The 24886-nt window shown below is 49.2% G+C and overlaps 1 protein-coding gene across 1 annotated transcript; it reads left to right on the top strand.

Annotated features, from left to right (window-relative positions):
• Positions 1 to 60: 60 nt before the first annotated feature.
• Positions 61 to 14564, top strand: LOC129834805 (zinc finger protein 710-like). Its single transcript, XM_055900099.1, has 4 exons — positions 61 to 1762; positions 3334 to 3525; positions 8453 to 8624; positions 11055 to 14564. The coding sequence occupies exons 1-4, from the start codon at positions 260 to 262 to the stop codon at positions 11243 to 11245; spliced, it is 2058 nt and encodes a 685-aa protein (XP_055756074.1). The 5' UTR covers positions 61 to 259; the 3' UTR covers positions 11246 to 14564.
• Positions 14565 to 24886: the final 10322 nt, after the last annotated feature.

The raw sequence follows: 24886 nt of genomic DNA, 5'->3' as shown, positions 1-24886 counted from the left end.
ATATTATTGATGATGGTTGACCAGGGCTGATGGGTGATATTATTGATGATGGTTGACCAGGGCTGATGGGTGATATTATTGATGATGGTTGACCAGGGCTGATGGGTGATATTCGTGGTGAATTCTCTCCTCACTGACTGATATCTCTGATCAACATGGTAGATTGTAAAGATGTGTTGACTGCAGTACTAACCTTGTCTCTCTCCCTGTGTCTCAGGAGGAAGCCAGCAGGCGCCTGGTTAGATGTGAGCCCAGGGCTATGGCCAGACAGGTAGATTCTGGCACTCAGACTGATCCTGTGGTGGTTCTGTCTCTAGCCCAGGCTGCTGTTCTGGGCCTCATCTCTCAGAATGAGGTGTTCGGTGCTACCATCGCTCCTAATGGCTTCTACACAGGAGAACCTAAAGAGTCCCCTGCCCTGCCTGTAGAGGGGGTGGATTACGAATACGCTGATCAGCTGATAGGAGCTAACGGAGATTACCTGGGAGACAACCTGCCTGAAGACGGACACATGCAGCCCAGCTGTAGCCAGAGGAGGTGGCATGGACCACCCCCCGAGGGGAAGATGGTAGGGCCCGAGCGCCATGCTGGAGTGCCTGTGGACGGGTCATCCCAAGTGAAAGGAGAGGGGGTTATCACTGGCCTGACGTCCTGTGTTCACATGCTGAACAACCTGGCTACTACTAGAGGGGGATTGGTCCAGGTTGACCCCGCCTCTCTCCGTGCCGCCGCCCAAAAAGGCTGTGCCGAGTGTGACAGAGACATGTCCAGCCAGCAGGCTAACACACACCCTCACACACACTCCCAGGCCGGCCACAGCCATAAAGGGGAGCCGGGGCATCGAGGCCTGCAGGGGCAGAGGGGGCATCAGGAGAGAGCAAGGGGGGAGGAAGAGGAGGAGGAGGAGGAGGGAAACAGCCTGAGGAAAGGAGGACAGGAGGAGACTATCAGCAGCTACTTCCAGTCCAGCGAGGTGGGGGGGTACGAGGGGGGGGAGATCTACCATGAGAACAGCCAGGGTATGATGTGGGGCAACCAGCTGGAGCAAGGGGTGGCGGGAAGAGGAGGAGCAGGAGCAGGAAGAGGAGGGACCCATCGTCACCACGGCCGGAGGGTTGACCGTCTAGACATCAACATCCAGATAGACGAGTCGTACTGTGTGGACATGGGCGAGGGCCTGAAGAGATGGAAGTGCCGTATGTGTGAAAAGTCTTACACCTCCAAGTACAACCTGGTAACTCACATCCTGGGTCACCAGGGCATCAAGCCCCACGCCTGCCCCCACTGTGGGAAGCTGTTTAAACAGCCCAGCCACCTGCAGACCCACCTGCTCACCCACCAGGGAACGAGGCCTCATAAATGCAGCGTGTGTAAGAAGGGCTTCACCCAGACCTCCCACCTGAAGAGACACATGCTGCAGCACACCGACGTCAAACCTTACAGCTGCCGCTTCTGTCGCCGCGGCTTCGCCTACCCCAGCGAGCTCCGCGCCCACGAGACCAAACACGAGCGCGGGCGCTGCCACGTGTGTTCCCAGTGTGGCATGGAGTTCCCCACCTACGCCCATCTGAAGCGCCACCAGACCAGCCACCAGGGACCAACTAGTTACCAGTGTACAGAGTGCGACAAGTCCTTCACCTACCGCAGCCAGCTGCAGAATCACCTCCTGAAACACCAGAGTCCTCGGCCGTACTCCTGTTCCCACTGCGGCCTGGAGTTTGTCCAGCTGCACCACCTCCGCCAGCACGCCCTCACACACAAGGTACCTAACTCTGACCCCTGACCCCTAACCATAACCGTCCGCCAGCACACCCTCACACACAAGGTACCTAACTCTGACCCCTGACCCCTAACCATAACCGTCCGCCAGCACGCCCTCACACACAAGGTACCTAACTCTGACCCCTGACCCCTAACCATAACCGTCCGCCAGCACACCCTCACACACAAGGTACCTAACTCTGACCCCTGACCCCTAACTATAACCCTCCTCCAGCACACCCTCACACACAAGGTACCTAACTCTGACCCCTAACCATAACCCTCCACCAGCACACCCTCACACACAAGGTAACTAACTCTGACCCCTAACTATAACCCTCCACCAGCACACCCTCACACACAAGGTACCTAACTCTGACCCCTAACTATAACCCTCCACCAGCACACCCTCACACACAAGGTACCTAACTCTGACCCCTAACCATAACCCTCCACCAGCACACCCTCACACACAAGGTACCTAACTCTGACCCCTGACCCCTAACTATAACCCTCCACCAGCACACCCTCACACACAAGGTACCTAACTCTGACCTCTAACTATAACCCTCCACCAGCACACCCTCACACACAAGGTACCTAACTCTGACCCCTGACCCCTAACTATAACCCTCCACCAGCACACCCTCACACACAAGGTACCTAACTCTGACCCCTAACTATAACCCTCCACCAGCACACCCTCACACACAAGGTACCTAACTCTGACCCCTGACCCCTAACTATAACCCTCCACCAGCACACCCTCACACACAAGGTACCTAACTCTGACCCCTAACTATAACCCTCCACCAGCACACCCTCACACACAAGGTACCTAACTCTGACCCCTGACCCCTAACCCTCCACCAGCACACCCTCACACACAAGGTACCTAACTCTGACCCCTGACCCCTAACTATAACCCTCCACCAGCACACCCTCACACACAAGGTACCTAACTCTGACCCCTAACTATAACCCTCCACCAGCACACCCTCACACACAAGGTACCTAACTCTGACCCCTGACCTCTAACTATAACCCTCCACCAGCACACCCTCACACACAAGGTACCTAACTCTGACCCCTAACTATAACCCTCCACCAGCACACCCTCACACACAAGGTACCTAACTCTGACCCCTAACTATAACCCTCCACCAGCACACCCTCACACACAAGGTACCTAACTCTGACCCCTAACTATAACCCTCCACCAGCACACCCTCACACACAAGGTACCTAACTCTGACCCCTAACTATAACCCTCCACCAGCACACCCTCACACACAAGGTACCTAACTCTGACCCCTAACTATAACCCTCCACCAGCACACCCTCACACACAAGGTACCTAACTCTGACCCCTGACCCCTGTGCTCTTAGGTGAAGAGCACCACCAAGCCTTTAGAAGCTAGGTCTGACCCCAACATGCTTTTTCTTCAGCTTTTTTTCAGAATTTAAACTAACTTCATGTTCATTCTGCTGGTCCTCATCTAACTGTCCTCCTGTGTTCTTATTGGTCAGTGGTCCTCCATCTAACTGTCCTCCTGTGTTCTTATTGGTCAGGGTATGAAGGGTCATAAGTGTGAGGTGTGTTCCCGTGAGTTCACCTTGTCAGCCAACCTGAAGAGACACATGTTGATCCACAACAGCATCAGACCCTTCCAGTGTCACATCTGCTTCAAGAGCTTCATCCAGAAACAGACGCTCAAAACGCACATGATCGTCCACCTGCCCGTCAAACCCTTCAAATGCAAGGTGAGTTTATATGCAGGGTTGGAACAAGTTCAGGGAACACAGCCGGAAGGGAACAGAGGGAACCTGGAAGGAAAGTGACTGATAGTGTTCCGGAACAGAACTGTTATTTTAAAACCATGGGAACCAATAACGTTCCGTTTGTTTCTAGTCCCACAACAAAACGCCTATACAACGCCCTCACGCTGTCACTCAGAAACGTATTCTGTCTGCCTGCCAGCTGAAAGTCTTTACCTGTCTGTTTTTAGGCTACCTGGCCCTCCGAAGCATAGGCTACTGTACTGAGTACACGCTTGATTCAGAAGATAGGGAGACAGGTTTTTATTAGCTAGAGAAGAATGGATTCACTTTTTCAGACACTATAGGCCTGGTATCAAGTTTCATGTTGGCTTTACACTACATTACCAAAAGTATGTGGACATCTGCACTCATTCCAAAATTATGGACTTTAATATGGAGTTGGTCCCCCCCCTTTGCTGCTATAACAGCCTCCACTCTTCTGGGAAGGCTTTCCACTAGATGTTGGAACATTGCTACTATAACAGCCTCCACTCTTCTGGGAAGGCTTTCCACTAGATGTTGGAACATTGCTGCTATAACAGCCTCCACTCTTCTGGGAAGGCTTTCCACTAGATGTTGGAACATTGCTGCTATAACAGCCTTCACTCTTCTGGGAAGGCTTTCCACTAGATGTTGGAACATTGCTGCTATAACAGCCTCCACTCTTCTGGGAAGGCTTTCCACTAGATGTTGGAACATTGCTGCTATAACAGCCTCCACTCTTCTGGGAAGGCTTTCCACTAGATGTTGGAACATTGCTGCTATAACAGCCTCCACTCTTCTGGGAAGGCTTTCCACTAGATGTTGGAACATTGCTGCTATAACAGCCTCCACTCTTCTGGGAAGGCTTTCCACTAGATGTTGGAACATTGCTGCTATAACAGCCTCCACTCTTCTGGGAAGGCTTTCCACTAGATGTTGGAACATTGCTGCAGGGACTTGCTTCCATTCAGCCACAAGAGCATTAGTGAGGTCAGGCACTGATGTTGGGGGATTAGGCCTGGCTCGCAGTTGGCGTTCCAATTCAAAGGGGTTGAGGTCAGGGCTGTGTGCAGGCCAGTCAAGTTCTTCCATACCGATCTCGACAAACCATTTCTGTATAGACCTCACTTTGTGCACAGGGGCATTGTCATGCTGAAACAGGAAAGAGCCTTCCCCCAAACTGTTGCTGCAAAGTTGGAAGCACAGAATCGTCTAGAATGTCGTTGTATGCTGTAGCGTTAAGATTTCCCTTCACTGGAACTACGGGGCCCGAACCATGAGAAACAGCCCCAGACCATTATTCCTCCTCCACCAAACTTTACAGTTGGCACTATGCATTCAGGCAGGTAAGTTTCTACTGGCATCCGCCAAACCCAAATTTGTCCGTCTGACTGCCATTTCCACTGCTCCAGAGTCCAATGGCAGCGAGCTTTACACCACTCCAGCCAACGCTTGGCATTGCGCATTGTGATCTTAGGCTTGTGTGCGGCTGCTCGGCCATGGAAACCAATTTCATGAAGCTCCCGACAAACAGTTCTTGTGCTGACGTTGCTTCCAGAGGCAGTTTGGAACTCGGTAGTGAGTGTTGCATCCGAGGACAGACAATTGTTTCGCTCTTCAGCACTCGGCGGTCCCGTTCTGTGAGCTTGTGTGGCCTACCACTTCGCGGCTGAGCCGTTGTTGCTCCTAGACATATTATAAGTAAGCACAACCCCCACCTGTGGACGTCGAGCCCTCATACCACCCTCATGGAGTCTGTTTCTGACCGTTTGAGCAGACACATGCACATTTGTGGCCTGCTGGAGGTCATTTTGCAGGGCTCTGGCAGTGCTCCTCCTTGCACAAAGGCGGAGGTAGCGGTCCTGCTGCTGGGTTGTTGCCCTTCTACGGCCTCCTCCACGTCTCCTGATGTACTGGCCTGTCTCCTGGTAGCGCCTGCATGCTCTGGGCACTACGCTGACAGACACAGCAAACCTTTTTGCCACAACTCGCATTGATGTGCCATCCTGGATGAACTGCACTACCTGAGCCACTTGTGTGGGTTGTAGACTCCGTCTCATGCTACCACTAGAGTGAGAGCACTGCCAGCATTCAAAAGTGACCAAAACATCAGCCAGGAAGCATAGGAACTGAGAAGTGGTCTGTGGTCACCACCTGCAGAATCACTCCTTTTTTGGGGGTGTCTTGCTAATTGCCTATAATTTCCACCTTTTGTCTATTCCATTTGCACAACAGCATGTGACATTTATTGTCAATCAGTGTTGCTTCCTAAGTGGACAGTTTGATTTCACAGAAGTGTGATTGACTTGGAGTTACATTGCGCTGTTTAAGTGTTCCCTTTATTTTTTTGAGCAGGGGAGGGTTTCGGACACCGTTATATGAATTCTGAAATAACCGGCCCCTAGTCTTTCGTGTTGAAGGTTGGTTATTGCCTCAAATAGGGACCGGTAGCAGCCAGGGACTACAGTTAGGTCTTGGGGGTTGGTTAATAGGGACTGGTAGCAGGGACTAGAGTTAGGTCTTGGGGGTTGGTTAATAGGGACTGGTAGCAGGGACTACAGTTAGGTCTTGGGGGTTGGTTAATAGGGACTGGTAGCAGCCAGGGACTACAGTTAGGTCTTGGGGGTTGGTTAATAGGGACTGGTAGCAGGGACTACAGTTAGGTCTTGGGGGTTGGTAATAGGGACTGGTAGCAGGGACTACAGTTAGGTCTTGGGGGTTGGTTAATAGGGACTGGTAGCAGGGACTACAGTTAGGTCTTGGGGGTTGGTAATAGGGACTGGTAGCAGGGACTACAGTTAGGTCTTGCGGGTTGGTTAATAGGGACTGGTAGCAGGGACTACAGTTAGGTCTTGGGGGTTGGTTAATAGGGACTGGTAGCAGGGACTACAGTTAGGTCTTGGGGGTTGGTTAATAGGGACTGGTAGCAGCCAGGGACTACAGTTAGGTCTTGGGGGTTGGTTAATAGGGACTGGTAGCAGCCAGGGACTACAGTTAGGTCTTGGGGGTTGGTTAATAGGGACTGGTAGCAGCCAGGGACTACAGTTAGGTCTTGGGGGTTGGTTAATAGGGACTGGTAGCAGGGACTACAGTTAGGTCTTGGGGGTTGGTTAATAGGGACTGGTAGCAGGGACTACAGTTAGGTCTTGGGGGTTGGTTAATAGGGACTGGTAGCAGGGACTACAGTTAGGTATTGGGGTTGGTTAATAGGGACTGGTAGCAGGGAATACAGTTAGGTCTTGGGGGTTGGTTAATAGGGACTGGTAGCAGGGACTACAGTTAGGTCTTGGGGGTTGGTTAATAGGGACTGGTAGCAGGGACTACAGTTAGGTCTTGGGGGTTGGTTAATAGGGACCGGTAGCAGGGACTACAGTTAGGTCTTGGGGGTTGGTTAATAGGGACTGGTAGCAGGGACTACAGTTAGGTCTTGGGGGTTGGTTAATAGGGACTGGTAGCAGGGAATACAGTTAGGTCTTGGGGGTTGGTTAATAGGGACTGGTAGCAGGGACTACAGTTAGGTCTTGGGGGTTGGTTAATAGGGACTGGTAGCAGGGACTACAGTTAGGTCTTGGGGGTTGGTTAATAGGGACTGGTAGCAGGGACTACAGTTAGGTCTTGGGGGTTGGTTAATAGGGACTGGTAGCAGGGACTAGAGTTAGGTCTTGGGGGTTGGTTAATAGGGACTGGTAGCAGGGACTAGAGTTAGGTCTTGGGGGTTGGTTAATAGGGACCGGTAGCAGGGACTACAGTTAGGTCTTGGGGGTTGGTTAATAGGGACTGGTAGCAGGGAATACAGTTAGGTCTTGGGGGTTGGTTAATAGGGACTGGTAGCAGGGACTACAGTTAGGTCTTGGGGGTTGGTTAATAGGGACTGGTAGCAGGGACTAGAGTTAGGTCTTGGGGGTTGGTTAATAGGGACCGGTAGCAGGGACTACAGTTAGGTCTTGGGGGTTGGTTAATAGGGACTGGTAGCAGGGACTACAGTTAGGTCTTGGGGGTTGGTTAATAGGGACTGGTAGCAGGGACTACAGTTAGGTCTTAGGGGTTGGTTAATAGGGACTGGTAGCAGGGACTACAGTTAGGTCTTGGGGGTTGGTTAATAGGGACTGGTAGCAGCCAGGGACTACAGTTAGGTCTTGGGGGTTGGTTAATAGGGACTGGTAGCAGGGAATACAGTTAGGTCTTGGGGGTTGGTTAATAGGGACTGGTAGCAGGGACTACAGTTAGGTCTTGGGGGTTGGTTAATAGGGACTGGTAGCAGGGACTACAGTTAGGTCTTGGGGGTTGGTTAATAGGGACTGGTAGCAGGGACTACAGTTAGGTCTTGGGGGTTGGTTAATAGGGACTGGTAGCAGGGACTACAGTTAGGTCTTGGGGGTTGGTTAATAGGGACTGGTAGCAGGGACTACAGTTAGGTCTTGGGGGTTGGTTAATAGGGACTGGTAGCAGGGACTACAGTTAGGTCTTGGGGGTTGGTTAATAGGGACTGGTAGCAGGGACTACAGTTAGGTCTTGGGGGTTGGTTAATAGGGACTGGTAGCAGGGACTACAGTTAGGTCTTGGGGGTTGGTTAATAGGGACTGGTAGCAGGGACTACAGTTAGGTCTTGGGGGTTGGTTAATAGGGACCGGTAGCAGGGACTACAGTTAGGTCTTGGGGGTTGGTTAATAGGGACTGGTAGCAGGGACTACAGTTAGGTCTTGGGGGTTGGTTAATAGGGACTGGTAGCAGGGACTACAGTTAGGTCTTGGGGGTTGGTAATAGGGACTGGTAGCAGGGACTACAGTTAGGTATTGGGGGTTGGTTACTCCCTCAAATAGGGACTTGTAGCGACGATCACGATTCCAATTATGAACATATACTGTAAGTCATGCTTTGTCTTTTCCAGGTGTGCGGGAAGTCGTTCAACAGAATGTACAACCTGCTGGGTCACATGCACCTCCACGCCGGCTCCAAACCCTTCAAGTGTCCTTACTGCTCCTCCAAGTTTAACCTGAAGGGGAACCTCAGCCGACACATGAAGGTCAAACACGGCATGGACATCTCACCTAACGGACAAGGTGAGGCTTTACCGTTTACCCCTAACCCTTTACCCTAACCCTTTACCCCTAACCCTTTACCCTGAGACCAAACCCTTTACCCCTAACCCTTTACCCCTAACCCTTTACCCCTAACCCTTTACCCCTAACCCTTTACCCTAACCCTTTACCCTAACCCTTTACCCCTAACCCTTTACCCCTAACCCTTTTCCCTAACCCTTTACCCCTAACCCTTTACCCTAACCCTTTACCCCTAACCCTTTACCCTAACCCTTTACCCTAACCCTTTACCCCTAACCCTTTACCCCTAACCCTTTACCCCTAATCCTTAACCCTTTACCCCTAACCCTTTACCCCTAACCCTTTACCCCTAACCCTTTACCCCTAACCCTTTACCCTAACCCTAACCCTTTACTCCTAACCCTTTACCCCTAACCCTTTACCCTAACCCTTTACCCCTAACCTTTTACCCCTAACCCTTTACCCCTAACCCTTTACCCCTAACCCTTTACCCCTAACCCTTTACCCCTAACCCTTTACCCCTAACCCTTTACCCTAACCCTTTACCCCTAACCCTTTACCCCTAACCCGGCATGGACATCTCCCCTGACAGACAAGGTAGGGCTTTACCCCTAACCCTTTACCCCTAACCCTAACCCCTAACCCTTTACCCTAACCCTTTACCCCTAACCCTTTACCCCTAACCCTTTACCCCTAACCCTTTACCCCTAACCCTTTACCCTAACCCTTTACCCTAACCCTTTACCCCTAACCCTTTACCCCAACCCTTTACCCCTAACCCTTTACTCCTAACCCTTTACTCCTAACCCTTTACCCTAACCCTTTACCCTGAGACCAAACCCTTTACCCCTAACCCAGCATGGACATCTCCCCTGACAGACAAGGTAGGGCTTTACCCCTAACCCTTTACCCCTAACCCTTTACCCCTAACCCTTTACCCTTTACCCCAAACCCTTTACCCCAAACCCTTTACCCCAAACCCTTTACCCCAAACCCTTTACATTTACATTTTACATTTAAGTCATTTAGCAGACGCTCTTATCCAGAGCGACTTACAAATTGGTGCATTCACCTTATGACATCCATCTTTACCCCTAACCCTTTACCCCAAACCCTTTACCCCAAACCCTTTACCCCTAACCCTTTACCCCAAACCCTTTACCCCTAACCTTTTACCCCTAACCCTTTACCCCAAACCCTTTACCCCTAACCCCTAACCCTTTACCCCTAACCCTTTACCCTTTACCCCTAACTCTTTACCCCAAACCCTTTACCCATAACCCTTTACCCCTAACCCTTTACCCCAAACCCTTTACCCCAAACCCTTAACCCCTAACCCTTTACCCTAACCCTTTACCCCTAACCCTTTACCCCTAACCCTTTACCCCAAACCCTTTACCCCTACCCCAAACCCTTTACCCCTAACCCTTTACCCCTAACCCTTTACCCTAACCCTTTACCCCAAACCCTTTACCCCAAACCCTTTACCCTAACCCTTTACCCTAACCCTTTACCCTAACCCTTTACCCTAACCCTTTACCCCTAACCCTGTACCCTTTACTGTGTTCTGGGTTGGGGTTGGTTCTACCACTGTGTTCTGGGTTGGGGTTAGGGTTGGTTCTACCACTGTGTTCAGGGTTGGGGTTGGTTCTACCACTGTGTTCTGGGTTAGGGTTTGGGTTGGTTCTACCACTGTGTTCTGGGTTGGGGTTGGTTCTACCACTGTGTTCTGGGTTAGGGTTGGTTCTACCACTGTGTTCTGGGTTGGGGTTGGTTCTACCACTGTGTTCTGGGTTGGGGTTTGTTCTACCACTGTGTTCTGGGTTGGGGTTAGGGTTGGTTCTACCACTGTGTTCTGGGTTGGGGTTAGGGTTGGTTCTACCACTGTGTTCTGGGTTGGGGTTAGGGTTGGTTCTACCACTGTGTTCTGGGTTGGGGTTGGTTCTACCACTGTGTTCTGGGTTGGGGTTGGTTCTACCACTGTGTTCTGGGTTAGGGTTGGTTCTACCACTGTGTTCTGGGTTGGGGTTGGTTCTACCACTGTGTTCTGGGTTGGGGTTGGTTCTACCACAGCGTTCTGGGTTGGGGTTAGGGTTGGTTCTACCACTGTGTTCTGGGTTAGGGTTGGTTCTACCACAGTGTTCTGGGTTGGGGTTAGGGTTGGTTCTAACACTGTGTTCTGGGTTAGGGTTGGTTCTACCACTGTGTTCTGGGTTGGGGTTGGTTCTACCACTGTGTTCTGGGTTGGGGTTGGTTCTACCACTGTGTTCTGGGTTGAGGTTGGTTCTACCACTGTGTTCTGGGTTAGGGTTGGTTCTACCACTGTGTTCTGGGTTGGGGTTAGGGTTGGTTCTACCACTGTGTTCTGGGTCGGGGTTGGTTCTACCACTGTACTCTCCCTAACAGCCCTGTTTCTCTGTCTGTTTCCAGATGCTCTTCCTGAGATGGAGGCCCAGGGCCACTATGAGGAGGACAACTTTGACTTTGGGACCTCAGGGGCCAACAACAACATGGATAATGGAGGCTCCCAGAACCTCACCAAGCTCACCACGGCAAACATGGACGACATGGACAACTATTACAGCTTTGGGAAGGATACAGCTAACTACAACACGTCTTGAGCAGTAGGAGAATACTGTTAATGGACTACAGACCATTAGACACCATGGGTTAATGGTGGACTAACTGCAGACCATGGATTAATGGAGAAGAGACCATGGGTTATTGGTGGACTAACTACAGACCATGGGTTATTGGTGGACTAACTACAGACCATGTTTATTGGTGGACTAACTACAGACCATGGGTTATTGGTGGACTAACTACAGACCATGGTTTATTGGTGGACTAACTACAGACCATGGGTTATTGGTGGACTAACTACAGACCATGGTTTATTGGTGGACTAACTACAGACCATGGTTTATTGGTGGACTAACTACAGACCATGGTTTATTGGTGGACTAACTACAGACCATGGGTTATTGGTGGACTAACTACAGACCATGGTTTATTGGTGGACTAACTACAGACCATGGGTTATTGGTGGACTAACTACAGACCATGGTTTATTGGTGGACTAACTACAGACCATGGGTTATTGGTGGACTAACTACAGACCATGGGTTATTGGTGGACTAACTACAGACCATGGGTTATTGGTGGACTAACTACAGACCATGGTTTATTGGTGGACTAACTACAGACCATGGGTTATTGGTGGACTAACTACAGACCATGGGTTATTGGTGGACTAACTACAGACCATGGGTTATTGGTGGACTAACTACAGACCATGGGTTATTGGTGGACTAACTACAGACCATGGGTTATTGGTGGACTAACTACAGACCATGGGTTATTGGTGGACTAACTACAGACCATGGGTTATTGGTGGACTAACTACAGACCATGGGTTATTGGTGGACTAACTACAGACCATGGGTTATTGGTGGACTAACTACAGACCATGGGTTATTGGTGGACTAACTACAGACCATGGTTCAATAGAGAGGAGAACAGAAAGGAAAACGCCACACTGCTGCTCCCAGCTGATATTTCTAACGTTTCCACCCGTAGGTCTTCATCAGGTATCCAGGACCTAATGGTGGAAACATTAACGTTTCCACCCGTAGGTCTTCATCAGGTATCCAGGACCTAATGGTGGAAACATTAACGTTTCCACCCGTAGGTCTTCATCAGGTATCCAGGACCTAATGGTGGAAACATTAACGTTTCCACCCGTAGGTCTTCATCAGGTATCCAGGACCTAATGGTGGAAACATTAACGTTTCCACCCGTAGGTCTTCATCAGGTATCCAGGACCTAATGGTGGAAACATGGTTCTAAGTAAATATCAGCTGGGAGCAGCGTTTCCCTGTCTGTTTTCCATGAGCTCACCTACAACTCCAGCACCTGAGGAAAGCACCTGGATGTGGAGAGGAGACCATGGGTGGGGAACAGACAACATGGCTGCCGTCCTGAGGCAGTGAGAGAGACTGGGTTAGGGCGTGCTGTGGCAGTGAGAGAGACTGGGTTAGGGCGTGCTGTGGCAGTGAGAGAGACTGGGTTAGGGCGTGGTGTGGCAGTGAGAGAGACTGGGTTAGGGCGTGCTGTGGCAGTGAGAGAGACTGGGCTAGGGCGTGCTGTGGCAGTGAGAGAGACTGGGTTAGGGCGTGCTGTGGCAGTGAGAGAGACTGGGTTAGGGCGTGCTGTGGCAGTGAGACTGGGTTAGGGCGTGGTGTGGCAGTGAGAGAGACTGGGTTAGGGCGTGCTGTGGCAGTGAGAGAGACTGGGCTAGGGCGTGCTGTGGCAGTGAGAGAGACTGGGTTAGGGCGTGCTGTGGCAGTGAGAGAGACTGGGTTAGGGCGTGCTGTGGCAGTGAGAGAGACTGGGTTAGGGCGTGCTGTGGCAGTGAGAGAGACTGGGTTAGGGCGTGCTGTGGCAGTGAGAGAGACTGGGTTAGGGCGTGCTGTGGCAGTGAGAGAGACTGGGTTAGGGCGTGCTGTGGCAGTGAGACTGGGTTAGGGCGTGGTGTGGCAGTGAGAGAGACTGGGTTAGGGCGTGCTGTGGCAGTGAGAGAGACTGGGCTAGGGCGTGCTGTGGCAGTGAGAGAGACTGGGCTAGGGCGTGCTGTGGTAGTGAGAGAGACTGGGTTAGGGCGTGCTGTGGTAGTGAGAGAGACTGGGTTAGGGCGTGCTGTGGTAGTGAGAGAGACTGGGTTAGGGCGTGCTGTGGCAGTGAGAGACACTGGGTTAGGGCATGCTGTGGCAGTGAGAGAGACTGGGTTAGGGCGTGCTGTGGTAGTGAGAGAGACTGGGCTAGGGCGTGCTGTGGCAGTGAGAGAGACTGGGCTAGGGCGTGCTGTGGCAGTGAGAGAGACTGGGTTAGGGCATGCTGTGGCAGTGAGAGAGACTGGGTTAGGGCGTGCTGTGGCAGTGAGAGAGACTGGGTTAGGGCGTGCTGTGGCAGTGAGAGAGACTGGGTTAGGGCGTGCTGTGGCAGTGAGACACAGGGAGGGGAATCATGGACCCTTTAAGAACCAGAACTGACCTGTCCTGATGGAGGGGCAGGACATCCACTTCAACAGCCAATCCGCTCCACCCGTCTCTGATAGAAGTGACTCTGAGACTGACGATTGGGTGTAGAAGTCCTTTGGTATATTCTAGCAGACATGATTGGTCTAGAAGTCCTTTGGGATATTCTAGCAGACATGATTGGTCTAGAAGTCCTTTGGGATATTCTAGCAGACACGATTGGTCTAGAAGTCCTTTGGGATATTCTAGCAGACACGATTGGTCTAGAAGTCCTTTGGGATATTCTAGCAGACATGATTGGTCTAGAAGTCCTTTGGGATATTCTAGCAGACATGATTGGTCTAGAAGTCCTTTGGGATATTCTAGCAGACATGATTGGTCTAGAAGTCCTTTGGGATATTCTAGCAGACACGATTGGTCTAGAAGTCCTTTGGGATATTCTAGCAGACACGATTGGTCTAGAAGTCCTTTGGGATATTCTAGCAGACATAAAGACTATAGCGGCAGATCTAAACTGTGATAAGTTGTGGGATGGAACCGTATCAGCACTCAGAAATCAGTTTTACACAGAGACATCTTACCCTCCGTGGAATCATTCACCAATAAGTATGTTTTGACAGAAGACCAGATGCAGTATAACTCCTGATCTTAGATCCAACTAGACACACTGAATACAGCCCCTTCAGAAAGGCTTCACACCCCTTTATACACATGTGTTACAGCCGGAATTTAAGATTTGTTGTCACTGTCCTACACACAATAATACCCCATAATTGCAAGGTGAATTTATGTTTGTAGAATTTTTTTATGAAAAGCTGAAATGTCTTGAGTCAATAAGTATTCAAACTCTTTATTATGGCGAACCTACATAAGTTCAGGAATAAAAATGTGCTTTAACAAGTTGCATGGACTGTCTGTGTGCAATAATACTGTTTAACATGATGTTTGAATGACTACCTCATCTCTGTTCCCCACACATACAATTATCTGGAAGGTCCCTCAGTCGAGCAGTGAATTTCAAACACAGATTCAACCACAAAGACCAGGGAGGTTTTCCAATGGCTCGCAAAGAAGGGCACCTATTGGTAGATGGGTAAAATAAAAAAAAAAGTAGACATTGAACATCCCTTTGAGCACGGTGAAGTCATTAATTACACTTTAGATAACGTATCAATATACCAAGTCACTACAAAGATGCAGGAGTCATTCCTAACTCAGTTGCAGGAGAGGAAGGAAATCGCTCAGGGATTTCACCGTGAGGCTAATGGTGACTTGAACACAGTTACAGAGTTTAATAGCTGTGATGGAAAACTGAGGATGGATCAACAACATTGTAGTTACTCCACAATACTAACCTCATTAACAGACTGAAAAGAAGGAAGCCTGTACAGAATAAACATTTTCTAAAACATGCATCCTGTTTGCAATAAGGCACTAAAGTAATACTACAAACAATGTGTCAAAGATATTAACACTTTGCATTCAGGACACAAAGTTATGTTTGGGGCACATCAATACAACACATCACCGAGTACCACTCTCCATATTTTCAAGCATGGTGGTGACTGCATCATGTTATGGGTATGCTTGTCATCATTAAGGACTGGGGAGGTTTTCAGGATAAAAAAGAACCGAATGGAGCTAAGCACAGACAAAATCCTAGAGGAAGACCTGGTTCAGTCTGCTTTCCAACAGACACTGGGAGATGAATTCACCTTTCAGCTGAACAAAAACGTGAAATAAAAGACCAAATATACACAGAACAAAAATATAAACGCAACATGCTACAATTTCAAAGATTCTTCTGAGTTACGGTTCATAAGGAAATCAGTGTAAATAAAATTTATGAGGCCCTAATCTATGGATTTAAATTCATTAGGCCCTAATCTATGGATTTAAATTCATTAGGCCCTAATCTATGGATTTAAATTCATTAGGCCCTAATCTATGGATTTAAATTAATGAGGCCCTAATCTATGGATTTAAATTAATGAGGCCCTAATCTATGGATTTAAATTCATTAGGCCCTAATCTAAGGATTTCACATGACTGGGAATACAGATATGCATCTCTTGGCCACAGATACCTTAACGAAAAGGTAGACGCGTGGATCAGAAAACCAGTCAGTATCTGGTGTGACCGCCGTTTACCTCGTGAAAACCAGTCAGTATCTGGTGTGACCACCATTTACCTCGTGAAAAGCAGTCAGTATCTGGTGTGACCACCATTTACCTCGTGAAAAGCAGTCAGTATCTGGTGTGACCACCGTTTACCTCGTGAAAACCAGTCAGTATCTGGTGTGACCACCATTTACCTCGTGAAAACCAGTCAGTATCTGTTGTGACCACCGTTTACCTCGTGAAAACCAGTCAGTATCTGGTGTGACCACCGTTTACCTCGTGAAAACCAGTCAGTATCTGGTGTGACCGCCGTTTACCTCGTGAAAACCAGTCAGTATCTGTTGTGACCACCGTTTACCTCGTGAAAAGCAGTCAGTATCTGGTGTGACCGCAGTTTACCTCGTGAAAACCAGTCAGTATCTGGTGTGACCACTGTTTGCCTCATGAAAACCAGTCAGTATCTGGTGTGACCGCCGTTTACCTCGTGAAAACCAGTCAGTATCTGGTGTGACCGCCGTTTACCTCGTGAAAACCAGTCAGTATCTGGTGTGACCGCCGTTTACCTCGTGAAAACCAGTCAGTATCTGGTGTGACCGCCGTTTACCTCGTGAAAACCAGTCAGTATCTGGTGTGACCGCCGTTTACCTCATGAAAACCAGTCAGTATCTGGTGTGACCGCCGTTTGCCTCGTGAAAACCAGTCAGTATCTGGTGTGACCGCCGTTTACCTCGTGAAAACCAGTCAGTATCTGGTGTGACCACCCTTTACCTCGTGAAAACCAGTCAGTATCTGGTGTGACCGCCGTTTACCTCGTGAAAACCAGTCAGTATCTGGTGTGACCGCCGTTTACCTCGTGAAAACCAGTCAGTATCTGGTGTGACCGCCGTTTACCTCGTGAAAACCAGTCAGTATCTGGTGTGACCACCGTTTGCCTCATGAAAACCAGTCAGTATCTGGTGTGACCGCCGTTTACCTCGTGAAAACCAGTCAGTATCTGGTGTGACCGCCGTTTGCCTCATGAAAACCAGTCAGTATCTGGTGTGACCGCCGTTTACCTCGTGAAAACCAGTCAGTATCTGGTGTGACCGCCGTTTACCTCGTGAAAACCAGTCAGTATCTGGTGTGACCGCCGTTTACCTCGTGAAAACCAGTCAGTATCTGGTGTGACCGCCGTTTACCTCGTGAAAACCAGTCAGTATCTGGTGTGAGCACCGTTTACCTCGTGAAAACCAGTCAGTATCTGGTGTGACCGCCGTTTACCTCGTGAAAACCAGTCAGTATCTGGTGTGACCACCGTTTACCTCGTGAAAACCAGTCAGTATCTGGTGTGACCGCCGTTTACCTCGTGAAAACCAGTCAGTATCTGGTGTGACCGCCGTTTACCTCGTGAAAACCAGTCAGTATCTGGTGTGACCGCCGTTTACCTCGTGAAAACCAGTCAGTATCTGGTGTGACCGCCGTTTACCTCGTGAAAACCAGTCAGTATCTGGTGTGACCGCCGTTTACCTCGTGAAAACCAGTCAGTATCTGGTGTGAGCACCGTTTACCTCGTGAAAACCAGTCAGTATCTGGTGTGACCGCCGTTTACCTCGTGAAAACCAGTCAGTATCTGGTGTGACCACCGTTTACCTCGTGAAAACCAGTCAGTATCTGGTGTGACCGCCGTTTACCTCGTGAAAACCAGTCAGTATCTGGTGTGACCGCCGTTTACCTCGTGAAAACCAGTCAGTATCTGGTGTGACCGCCGTTTACCTCGTGAAAACCAGTCAGTATCTGGTGTGACCGCCGTTTACCTCGTGAAAACCAGTCAGTATCTGGTGTGACCGCCGTTTACCTCGTGAAAACCAGTCAGTATCTGGTGTGACCACCGTTTGCCTCAAGCACCACAACACATCTCCATTACATAGAGTTAATCAGGCTGTTGATTGGGACCTGTGGAATGTTGTGCCACTCCTCTTCAATGACTGTGTGAAGTTGATGGATATTGGCAGGAACTGGAACACACTGTCGTACACGTCGACCCAGAGCATCCCAAACATGCTCAATGAGTGACATGTCTGAGTATGCAGGCCATGGAAGAACTGGGACATGTTCAGCTTCCAGGAATAGTGTTCAGATCCTTGTGACATGGAGCTGTGCATTATCATACTGAAACATGAGGTGATGGTGGTGGATGAATGGCACAACAATGGGTCTCAGGATCTCATCACGGTATCTCTGTGCATTAAAATTGGCATAGATAGATAAAATGCAGTTGTGTTCATTGTCCATAGCTTATGCCTGCCCATACCATAACCCCACCGCCACCATGGGTCATTCTGTTCACAACGTTGACATCAGCAAACCTCTCGTACACACGACGCCATGTCTGCCTTCTACCCGGGACAGTTGAAACTGGGATTCATCCGTAAAGAGCACACTTCAGTGACAATCGAAGGTGAGTATTTTCCCACTGAAGTCGGTTACGAAGCCGAACACACAGATGAGCTTCCCTGAGACAGTTTTTGACAGATTGTGCAGAAATTATTCGGTTGTGCAAACCCACAGTTTCATCAGCTGTCCGGCTGGCTGGTCTTAGACATTTCCGCCGGTGAAGAAGCTGGTTATGGAGGTCCTGGGCTGGGGTGGTTACACGCGGTTCTGAGGCCGGTTGGACGTACTGCCAAATTCTCTAAAACGACGTCAGAGGCGGCTTATGGTAGAAATTAACATTAAATTATCAGGCAACAGCTCTGGCGGACATTCTTGCCGTCAGCATTCCAATCGCACGCTCCCGTAAAACCTGAGACATCTGTGGCATTGTGTTGTGTGACAAAACTGCACATTTTTGTGGCCTTTTATTGTCCCCAGCACAAGGGACACCTGTGTAATGATCATGCTGTTTAATCAGCTTCTTGATATGCCACACCTGTCAGGTGGATGGATTATCTTGGCAAAGGATAAATGCTCACTAACAGGGATGTAAACAAATTAGTGCACAGCATTTGAGAGAAATGCTTTTTGTGCGTATGGAACATTTCTGGGATCTTTTATTTCAGCTCATTAAACATGGCACCAACACTTTACATGTTGCATTTTATATTTTTGTTCAGTATATATTTGAGTTGCTTACCAAGATGACATTGAATGTTCCTGTATGGCCTAGTTAGAGTTTTTACTTAAAACTACTTGAAAATCTATGGCAAGATCTTAAAATGGCAGTCTAGCAATGATCAACAACCAAGTTGACAGAGCTTGAAGAATTAAAAAGATCTAGGAAACGTACCCAGAAAGACACAGGTGTAATCGTTGCCAAGGTGATTCTAACATGTATTGACTCAGGTGGTTGAGTACTTATCTAATCACAATATATTCCTGTTTTATTTTTATTTCTCTTTTACAAATGTTTTTTTTCTTACACTGTCACGGAGTATTTTGTGTAGATCGTTGACAAAAAAATGACAATTTGAATCCCACTTTGTAAAACAATAAAATCTGGAAAAGGTCGAGGGGTACTTTCTGAAGGCACTCTATTAGACATTGATACATATGATAACATGTTAAAGAATAGGTTTGAATGATCTTCACAACATGTTCTGCAGCATGGAGGACCACAGGTCTTCTATGAGCTGATCTGGAGTCAGGTTTATACTCCCCAAAGTGACTGCTGTCTGCTGTTTCTGCTGGCTGATACTACAACATGTTGATGTGTAACCACTCACAGTACTGTCTCTTACTGTACAAACAAACCTTTTCCCCACCTTGTTTCACTCTGTTTAGCTTGACATTCATCTCCTGTAGGGAAGATACTGCTGTTGTTTTAATGATGACTATGACCTGGCTCTGCCTGGTGTGACAATGACTTGGCTAGACAGTACAACCAGATCTGGACCGGGCTACCTGAAACGGTACGACCAGATCTGGACCGGGTTACCTGAGACGGTACAACCAGATCTGGACCGGGCTACCTGAGACGGTACGACCAGATCTGGACCGGACTACCTGAGACGGTACAACCAGATCTGGACCGGACTACCTGAGACGGTACGACCAGATCTGGACCGGACTACCTGAGACGGTACGACCAGATCTGGACCGGACTACCTGAGACGGTACAACCAGATCTGGACCGGGCTACCTGAGACGGTACGACCAGATCTGGACCGGGCTACCTGAGACGGTACGACCAGATCTGGACCGGACTACCTGAGACGGTACAACCAGATCTGGACCGGACTACCTGAGACGGTACGACCAGATCTGGACCGGACTACCTGAGACGGTACGACCAGATCTGGACCGGACTACCTGAGACGGTACAACCAGATCTGGACCGGGCTACCTGAGACGGTACAACCAGATCTGGACCGGGCTACCTGAGACGGTACGACCAGATCTGGACCGGACTACCTGAGACGGTACAACCAGATCTGGACCGGACTACCTGAGACGGTACGACCAGATCTGGACCGGACTACCTGAGACGGTACAACCAGATCTGGACCGGACTACCTGAGACGGTACGACCAGATCTAGACCGGACTACCTGAGACGGTACAACCAGATCTGGACCGGGCTACCTGAGACGGTACAACCAGATCTGGACCGGGATACCTGAGACGGTACAAGCAAGACTTTAACTACACACAGTGGTCAATACAAGCAGGTCTCTGTAACATCACACAGTAGTCAATACAAGCGAGGCTGTGACTTCACTGACTGACTTGAGAATGAGCAGTGTGGTTGTTTCAGTTGCCCCTCTGTCTCTGGGTGCTTGTGTTTTAACTGGCCAGGGCACATTTTTTAGACCATTCCATTGGTCCTAAAGTGTCCCGGAGCACTGGGCGAGTTAAAACTAATTCACCCTCTCTCTGGTTCTGTTTTTGGAAACACCTGCCCCCCCCCATCCTACTATGCAGGGCAGCCTTGATTCACACTAAAACTAAAACCTGGTATACTAGTTGTTTTTGGAATGAAGAAAATCCAACTGAAACCTCACATTACTATTTAATAAAGGTTCTTTGGTCTCTGTTTTCCAGTCTTGTTTTAATCTGTAATTCCTCAAACTGATTTTTTGTTGTAATGACTAGATGGTATGTTTCAACCTTGTAAGTTAGTATAGTATATAACCCTATTGTGCTCCCATATCATACAGTCAACGAGTCCAACTGCTTCTGTAGTCTAATCATGTCTTTCTAACCTAACCATGGAATTGTTTAGCCCAGCCTGTGATGTCCTGTTTCAGTTGGAATCTACTTGTGCCTCCATGTCGCCACCTGCTGTACAGACAACACAGTAGGAACAGCTTTCTGAATCTTGCCTGTGAAAGAATCTGTGTCCCTCCATTAGTGGTACAGTGACTCCCGGACGTCAGAGGAATTTCACCCATCTTTACCTTCCCTCCCTGGGCTGGCTGGAAGATCAGCCACCTCTGTCCATTTGATAAATAGTTAAATAAAAGTTAAAGGTTAAATAAAAAACTTGAATAGCCACCAAGAAATATTCAAATAGAACTTGATGTAGTGTGAACACCACAGTGTGAAGTCCAAAGGTGTTAAGGAGTATCCCTCCCTGAGATGCTCATTGCTGTCAGTATTCTACAGCGTAGACACGTACAGCGTCCTACAGCATAGAGACGTCAGCGCCCTACAGCGTGGACACGTCAGCTTCCTACAGCGTAGAGACGTCAGCGGCCTACAGCGTGGACACGTCAGCGTCCTACAGCGTGGACACGTCAGCGGCCTACAGCGTGGACACGTCAGCGTCCTACAGCGTGGACACGTCAGCGTCCTACAGCGTAGGGACGTCAGCGTCCTACAGCGTAGGGACGTCAGCGTCCTACAGCGTAGGGACGTCAGCGTCCTACAGCGTAGGGACGTCAGCGGCCTACATCGTAGAGACGTCAGCGGCCTACAGCGTAGACAGGTCAGCGTCCTACAGCGTAGAGACGTCAGCGGCCTACAGCGTGGACACGTCAGCGTCCTACAGCGTGGACACGTCAGCGGCCTACAGCGTGGACACGTCAGCGGCCTACAGCGTGGACACGTCAGCGGCCTACAGCGTGGACACGTCAGCGTCCTACAGCGTAGACACGTCAGCTTCCTACAGCGTAGACACGTCAGCGTCCTACAGCGTAGAGACGTCAGCGTCCTACAGCGTAGAGACGTCAGCGTCCTACAGCGTAGAGACGTCAGCGGCCTACAGCGTAGAGACGTCAGCGGCCTACAGCGTAGAGACGTCAGCGTCCTACAGCGTAGAGACGTCAGCGTCCTGCAGCGTAGAGACGTCAGCGTCCTGCAGCGTAGAGACGTCAGCGTCCTGCAGCGTAGACACGTCAGCGTCCTGCAGCGTAGACACGTCAGCGTCCTGCAGCGTAGACACGTCAGCGTCCTGCAGCGTAGACACGTCAGCGTCCTGCAGCGTAGAGACGTCAGCGTCCTGCAGCGTAGAGACGTCAGCGTCCTGCAGCGTAGAGACGTCAGCGTCCTGCAGCGTGGACACGTCAGCGGCCTACAGCAGAGACGTCAGCGGCCTACAGCGTAGACGTCAGCGGCCTACAGCGTAGAGACGTCAGCCTCCTACAGCGTAGAGACGTCAGCGTCCTACAGCGTAGACACGTCAGCGGCCTACAGCGTAGAGACGTCAGCGGCCTACAGCGTAGAGACGTCAGCGTCCTACAGCGAAGACACGTCAGCGTCCTACAGCGTAGAGACGTCAGCGTCCTACAGCGAAGACGCGTCAGCGTCCTACAGCGAAGACGCGTCAGCGTCCTACAGCGTAGACGCGTCAGCGTCCTACAGCGTAGACGCGTCAGCGTCCTACAGCGTAGACGCGTCAGCGTCCTACAGCGTAGACGCGTCAGCGTCCTACAGCGTAGACGCGTCAGCGTCCTACAGCGTAGACGCGTCAGCGTCCTACAGCGTAGACGCGTCAGCGTCCTACAGCGTAGACGCGTCAGCGTCCTACAGCGTAGACGCGTCAGCGTCCTACAGCGTAGACGCGTCAGCGTCCTACAGCGTAGACGCGTCAGCGTCCTACAGCGTACAGTTGACGCTAAATAAACAAGGTCAAAAACTTGGACGGACGCAATTTTAAGATATTTCAAAGTTGTCTGTTTTGTGTTAGGGTTGAGAATGAGATGGAAACCCATTTAACTTGTATTTTTCATTCGGTACCTGAACGTTTTAATATTTATCTAACCTCTTACCATCTAAACGTTTTAATATTTATCTAACCTCTTACCATCTAAACATTTTAATATTTATCTAACCTCTTACCACCTAAACGTTTTAATATTTATCTAACCTCTTACCATCTAAACATTTTAATATTTATCTTACCTCTTACCATCTATAATACCTACTTACTCTGTCTCCATCTACAGTTGAATTAAATGAGGTTTAAATGAGATGTATAGGTCTACGTGGCAACTAGAATAGAATATAGACTGTATTCCTCCTAAACTGAGCACAGCTCTCATTTGGGGCAAAGGACACCAACTAGAATAGAATATAGACTGTATTCCTCCTAAACTGAGCACAGCTCTCATTTGGGGCAAAGGACACCAACTAGAATAGAATATAGACTGTATTCCTCCTAAACAGAGCACAGCTCTCATTTGGGGCAAAAGACACCAACTAGAATAGAATATAGACTGTATTCCTCCTAAACAGAGCACAGCTCTCATTTGGGGCAAAGGACACCAACTAGAATAGAATATAGACTGTATTCCTCCTAAACAGAGCACAGCTCTCATTTGGGGCAAAGGACACCAACTAGAATATAGACTGTATTCCTCCTAAACTGAGCACAGCTCTCATTTGGGGCAAAGGACACCAACTAGAATAGAATATAGACTGTATTCCTCCTAAACAGAGCACAGCTCTCATTCGGGGCAAAGGACACCAACTAGAACATAGACTGTATTCCTCCTAAACAGAGCACAGCTCTCATTTGGGGCAAAGGACACCAACTAGAATAGAATATAGACTGTATTCCTCCTAAACAGAGCACAGCTCTCATTTGGGGCAAAGGACACCAACTAGAATATAGACTGTATTCCTCCTAAACAGAGCACAGGTCTCATTCGGGGCAAAGGACACCACCAGAATAGCAGAAAGGGGTACTGGACTGTAGATTATACTGAAGCATTGTAGATTCTTGGAGTCCACCATGCAGGTACTGCCATCTGCTGCCTAGATAATGAAACTACACTAAGGCTTGACACAGTTGAAGTCGGAAGTTTACATACTCCACTGTATCACTGTGATACATAATGCACTGTATCACTGTGATACATAATCCACTGTATCACTGTGATACATAATCCACTGTATCACAGCTTGGAAAATTCCCAAACATTATGTCATGGCTTTAGAAGCTTCTGATAGACTAATTGATATACTTTTAGTCAATTGGAGGTGTACCTGTGGATGTATTTCAAGGCCTACCTTCAAACTCTGTGCTTGACATCATGGGGAAATCAAAATAAATCAGCCAATAATTGTAAACCTCCACAAGTCTAGTTCATCCTTAGGAGCAATTTCCAAACACCTGAAGGTACCAAATCCATCTGTACAAACAATAGTACACAAGTATAAACACCATGGGACCACGCAGCCATCATACCGCTGTCTCCTAGAGATGAACGTACCTTGGTATGAAAAGTGCAAATCAATCCCAGAACAGCAGCAAAGGACCTTGTGAAGATGCTGGAGGAAACAGGTACAAAAGTATCTATATCCACAGTAAAACAAGTCCTATATCGACATAAACTGATAGGCTGCTCAGCAAGGAAGAAGCCACTGCTCCAAAACCGCCATAAAAAAGCCAGACTACGGTTTGCAACTGCACATGGGACAAAGATCGTACTTTTTGGAGAAATGTCCTCTGGTCTGATGAAACAAAAATAGAACTGTTTGGCCATAATGACCATCGTTATGTTTGGAAGAAAAAGGGGGACGCTTGCAAGCCGAAGAACACCATCCCAACCGTGAAGCACGGGGGTGGCAGCATCATGTTGTGGGGGTGCTTAGCTGCAGGAGGGACTGGTGAACATCACAAAATAGATGGCATCATGAGGGAGGAAAATTGTGTGGATATATTGAAGCAACATCTCAAGACATCA

This window comes from Salvelinus fontinalis, chromosome 35 (assembly GCF_029448725.1).
Source record: "Salvelinus fontinalis isolate EN_2023a chromosome 35, ASM2944872v1, whole genome shotgun sequence".
In the NCBI taxonomy this organism is placed as follows: Eukaryota; Metazoa; Chordata; class Actinopteri; order Salmoniformes; family Salmonidae; genus Salvelinus; species Salvelinus fontinalis.
The sequence above is the reverse complement of the archived record's forward strand: the minus strand, read 5'-3'. Positions and strand labels throughout refer to the sequence as shown.